We start from the raw sequence: 5,141 nt of genomic DNA on the forward strand, positions 1-5,141 counted from the left end.
GGGGACCGGGAGTCGTGTCCGTGATGCAATGCGGGTAGCGCCGGTGTTGCGTCCTGCAGCTTTCCCCATGCGTGCAGAAATGCTGGCGCCCCGGTCGGAGCGGATGTGTGCATTTGTCTTAATTTCGGCATTTGTCTGCAGAGACAAGGAAGGGGAGGAGGAGGCAAACTATGTGTACATTCTCCCTTGCTGATTTCATCGCGCTCTCTCTCTCTCTCTCTCTCTCTCTCTCTCTCTCTCTCTCTCTCTCTCTCTCTCTCTCAATGTGATTGAGAAAGCGGTGGGTGCAGTAGGTATACCTATAGCGATGGGTCTTCTCTTCAGTGGGGCCTTACAGAATTGCGTCACAATTATATAAACTGCAAAAAAACACAATATAACAGCAAACAACATCAGTCAAATAAGGATGAGTGTTTTTTCCAGGCTGCGAGCCGCTTGACAGCTATTTTAGCTTCTCAAGCTGACAATCACGTTGCAGTTTAGCTGTCTTCCAACTGTGGCCCTCAAGACAAACCACCTGATGGATGCCGACTGATATTAGATGGCATAAATACACTGAAGTCACGACATGAGAGGAGCTGCGTGATTTGGTGCAGTCTTCATTCCGTTGGTGGGTGAGCAGGAGCCTATCTGACCTAACAAGTCAACAAGTAAACAGCATTGATGATTTGATGTCACTTGTGCAAATGGAGTCTTACACAATCATAAATCATTAACCTTTCTGTGGGCCGGAAAGCCGCCGTCCCCTAAGCGCCAAAAGCTCAGTGGGCGGCGAAAATCAACACAATATCAATGAAATCCACTTTGGTTTTCGATATGATTTGAAGTATGTCGGAAAGTTGGAGTGCAGCCTGCTGTCAGGCCAGATAGCGCTGCCCCCCTGCCGCCACTGGATAACAAGACTGGAAATCAAGAAGGGGGAACACAAAAGGAAACGCAGTTCGTCTGTATGAGACCTCGCCGCGTACACGGGATATTTTCCACCTGGCTCGTCTTTTTAATGGAACAAATGTGGACCTATCGAGCGTGGCGAAGCAGGGCATGGCTTTAAGCAGTGAGTAGCTAGAGTTGAACAGAACTTGGAACTTTGCTGCGCCTCGGCTTCAATGCATCTTTGTGTGTTCATCAGGGCTGCTGCTGCTGCCGCTTCTGCTTCTGCTAGCTTATCAAGTGCTCTGCGCCCAAAGCAAGCCCGTCGATTTTGAGTGCAGCCGATCGGCAAGAAGAGCATTGAACATTGTGGAGGAGATGCAGGCGGCGCTGGTGAGGCCTTCAGTTGAATATGCTGACATTTTGGCCACTCAGTTGTATTTTGTCTTCACGATTGCACTTTCAAAATTTCATCCTGGCAGAACAACTGCAACGGTTCCAGTAGCCTGCTCAGGCCAGTCCAGCTAACTTGTGCCGAGCTCCACGTCGCATCATGGGAAAGAAAATCAGTATGTTAGTGCAGCCATCTGATTTTTTCATTTATTATCAACAATGAGCTGCTACAACCGCATTTGCTTTGATTTTGTGTCGCTTCCCACAGCACCATGAGAGGAGACAAGATATCGTCGTGTCCTTGAGGCATCTTTTGGAGAGCGTCAAGGTTGCCAGGCCCCTCAGCCAGGCTGAATGCGCTTCGCTACTTTTGCAGAGATTGGAACACAACATCAACAGCTACCTCCTCGTCCTCACGCATCTTCAATTGAGTGTAAGATGGCGTCGAGGTGACACAAATACAGCAAAGAGTAAGCGGTCATTCCGTGATTTGTTGCTATCATTCATGCTATCAAATCACAGAATTATTGCTTACTCGTCACTCACAGCGACGACACATGACGATAAACGGAGTTGAGTATTGACTAAAATCATTTCCACACAGCCAGCAAGTAAAGTAAATGTCAAAGGGTTTTCCCTTGATTATCAGTTTCATAAGAAGCGGAAATATCCGGGCTTCTCGTAAATCTCTGGCTGCTGATTCCCGGTAATCATGCTAGCAATGTTTTGCGACCCCAAAGGCTTCCTTCCTCAGGACAAAACGAAGATAGGACGCATACTTTCCACATGACACCTCCTGAAAGTCCGATATGAGCGGGCTCTGAATTTAAAGCTACTGTCACCCAAGTTGAACCAATTACATTCCAGAAGCAGGCCGGGTTGGCTTCTTAACTGTTTGTGTGTAAATTTAAATTTGAGAATTTGGTGTTCCGATTGTTGGATGTCATGAAATGATAACCTGTTTGAAAATCTCTACCCAAATAAACAGGCTTCACTCCATTTTGTTTTGTCTTAGGACAAGCAGGACAAGCAAGTGGAAAGCACAGAATTGTTCTGCGTTCCTGGAAGCACCCTCAGTCTGAGCACGGTGCTGCTGAACTACAGGCGGCTCATCACGGGAAAACTGGAGCGCTTGATGATGAGCCTGGAAAGTAGATGCGCTCCCCAGTTACGAGAGGAGTATCTTCAGTAAAAGTATGTTTCGTCCTCAAAGCCCCAATGACAAACTCAGCAAAAAAAAAATGGAGCATTTTCCAGAGTTGGAAGTCAGCGAGGATGATGCTCACCAGAAAGTTGATGTCATAGTGTTCTGCTTTGGCCCACTAACTAATTGTAAAAGCAACAGCCCCCATATTGGTTGTAACCATGCAGTGCACTCCAACTTTTTTTTCTCAACTTTCCTTAAAGGAGCCGTTTTATGCATTTTTCCCCCCAAATTTAAAACAACAATTACAATCTTGTCTTGCTGAAATTAGCTCATTTCCAGGAGGCGGGAAGTGAAGAACTGGATGCCTCAGCAATGATTACAAAGCAAGAAAGCAAATGTGGCCTGGCTGTGTTTTTATTCTAGTACTGATTACCCAATTGATATTGAGCAGAAGGCTAAATTAACTTTGGAAACCTATAGACATGAGAACAAGATATTTTTTTCTCGTGTGTAGTATCCTGATGCACTTCTTTTATTTATATTTACGTGTTGTTGGATTTTGTCCACAATTTAGGGAGCGCGTTATCTGCGCCTCACGGCAAAAGCCATTACCAATCACCTGTTATCCAATTTACTCACTGCGTGCTCGTTTGATTTCTTTAGATTTAGGAAAATGCTAAGACACTGAAGCAGAAATTAGACTTACACAGGTTGGTTGAGTTCAATCACAATTCTTGTTCAAAAAGCTCTGTCTTCAGGAAAGTACAATACAGCGCTGGGCCTTTCAAGAGCGGAAAGTCTCCATTCAGAAAAGGCAACATTCAACGTTTTTTTTGGTCAGCTTATATTCAGTTGCACACGCCAGTGTGGGCCGAGTTTGATGGGTGATGAGTCTTTGGGGCGGGGCAAGTTCGCAGGAGAGTCTGATTCCATGGGAGTGGGTGCTGGTTCGGTGAGAGCTGGTTCCGTGGGGTTGGGTGCTGATTATGGGCGATTCGATGTGTGGGGGCTGTTGTTTTCCTTTCCGTCTTTCAGCCTTGACGATCATCTTTGGCTGGGCTGTCTCCCTCTGGCACCTGGTGGTTTTATCTCCAAGTGACCTTTCTGTAAACATTCTCCTCCATTCTTGCACATACACTCTCACCTAATTCTTTCATCATTCTTTCAATTTTGTCATTTTGTACGAAATTACGTGAGCTTTTGGCTGTGACATCATTAATCTATTACTGTTCCTTGACTATGCAAAGTTTGTTCTTTTGACCTCCATGTACTTGCTAACGTCATCATATTCTTAGTTTAATCATGCTTTCAACCATATCTTTTCTTTGTTAGGCAAAATATTTCCCTCTGTCCAGAACGTTCAGTAGTAATCGAAAACTGGCGTCTAGCATTAGTCAAAACATAAGATACAATCAAGTACTGAACATTTTTAGACGACTTTGGCAGTGTCCGTGATTTAGAAAATCATCAGGCATGCATTACACAGTTCCTTAAGGGTCATTAAGCTATTTAGGCAATATATCAAAAGACATTTGTTATTTCAAAGTGCTCAGAAATATATATCAGATCATAAAGTTATATAAACCTTTCTCATTACCACTTATCAAAAATGTCTAGTTATGTCTTCTTTATTGATTTGGTGTGTAGGTATAATTATATGCTTAAAATGTTTCTTTTATTTATTTAATATGTGAATATGCTTGTCTGCTTATGTACTTTATTCAATGAGGTTTGAGCATATCTGTTTTTGTAGCTAGGCAGGACTTTTTGTATTTCGACCTCATTCCTTCAGTGTCAGTCATGTTTTTTTTCTTATTAAAGTCCCAATAAAGTCCCAATGATCATCGTCACACACACATCTGGGTGTGGTGAAATTTGTCCTCTGCATTTAACCCATCCCCATGTGATTTTGATCCATCCCCTGGGGGAGAGGGGAGCAGTGAGCAGCAGCGGTGCCGCGCTCGGGAATCATTTGGTGATCTAACCCCCCAATTCCAACCCTTAATGCTGAGTGCCAAGCAGGGAGGCAATGGGTCCCATTTTTATAGTCTTTGGTATGACCCGGCCAGGGTTTGAACCCACAACCTTCCAGTCTCAGGGCGGACACTCTACTACTAGGCCACTGAGCTGGTGTTATTATGCTCGCTTGTGGATTAAAAGCAACAATCCCTTAATTTAATAAAATTTAATAATTTACAATCATTAAAGCATTTTTTTAGCATGTAAATATTCTTTTTTGTCTGTTCTTTCATTTCGTTTTTATTTTAAGATGTCTCAACAGAAACTAGCCATTTGAAAAGACATTATTTCCCTAAAATACTATAAAACATTAAAAATACTCACGTGCATATTTTGGCTTGATTAGTGTTTTAGAAGGAGCTATATACAAATTAGTATAACAATAAAAAAAACTTCTCCAAAAATCTTTATTTAGAAACGGAATTAAATATTTACAAACATACATTGTATGAACATCAATGTTATCCCAGAAAAAAAAGCAACATCCAAAAAGGCATTCATATATTAACAAATACACAATGATTGTACGTATATTACAATAAAGCGTAAAATCAAAGAACATTTGCAAAACAGGCTACACAAAGACAAAAGTATCACAAGGCACAAAAACGTAAGGTAACACTTAGAAAGAGCAATCTACAAATATTTTTCTTGTTATATAAGAGGATATAAATATAAATCATTAATGAAAAAAAATCCATTAAAGGAAGTG

At 42.2% G+C, this 5,141-nt stretch overlaps 1 protein-coding gene across 1 annotated transcript; it reads left to right on the top strand.

Moving 5' to 3' along the window:
• Positions 1–187: 187 nt before the first annotated feature.
• Positions 188–4,266, top strand: thpo (thrombopoietin). Its single transcript, XM_049746533.2, has 5 exons — positions 188–1,054; positions 1,130–1,263; positions 1,353–1,439; positions 1,532–1,696; positions 2,279–4,266. The coding sequence occupies exons 1-5, from the start codon at positions 1,042–1,044 to the stop codon at positions 2,453–2,455; spliced, it is 576 nt and encodes a 191-aa protein (XP_049602490.1). The 5' UTR covers positions 188–1,041; the 3' UTR covers positions 2,456–4,266.
• Positions 4,267–5,141: the final 875 nt, after the last annotated feature.

Source organism: Syngnathus scovelli, chromosome 17 (assembly GCF_024217435.2).
Source record: "Syngnathus scovelli strain Florida chromosome 17, RoL_Ssco_1.2, whole genome shotgun sequence".
Classification (NCBI taxonomy): Eukaryota; Metazoa; Chordata; class Actinopteri; order Syngnathiformes; family Syngnathidae; genus Syngnathus; species Syngnathus scovelli.

What these genes read in the sequence shown, in the direction of transcription:
- thpo (XM_049746533.2), top strand. An exon ending in AGGAGATGCAGGCGGCGCTG is followed by an intron (nt 1,264 to 1,352) that starts GTGAGGCCTTCA and finishes TCATCCTGGCAG; the next exon opens with AACAACTGCAACGGTTCCAG. An exon ending in CATCATGGGAAAGAAAATCA is followed by an intron (nt 1,440 to 1,531) that starts GTATGTTAGTGC and finishes CGCTTCCCACAG; the next exon opens with CACCATGAGAGGAGACAAGA.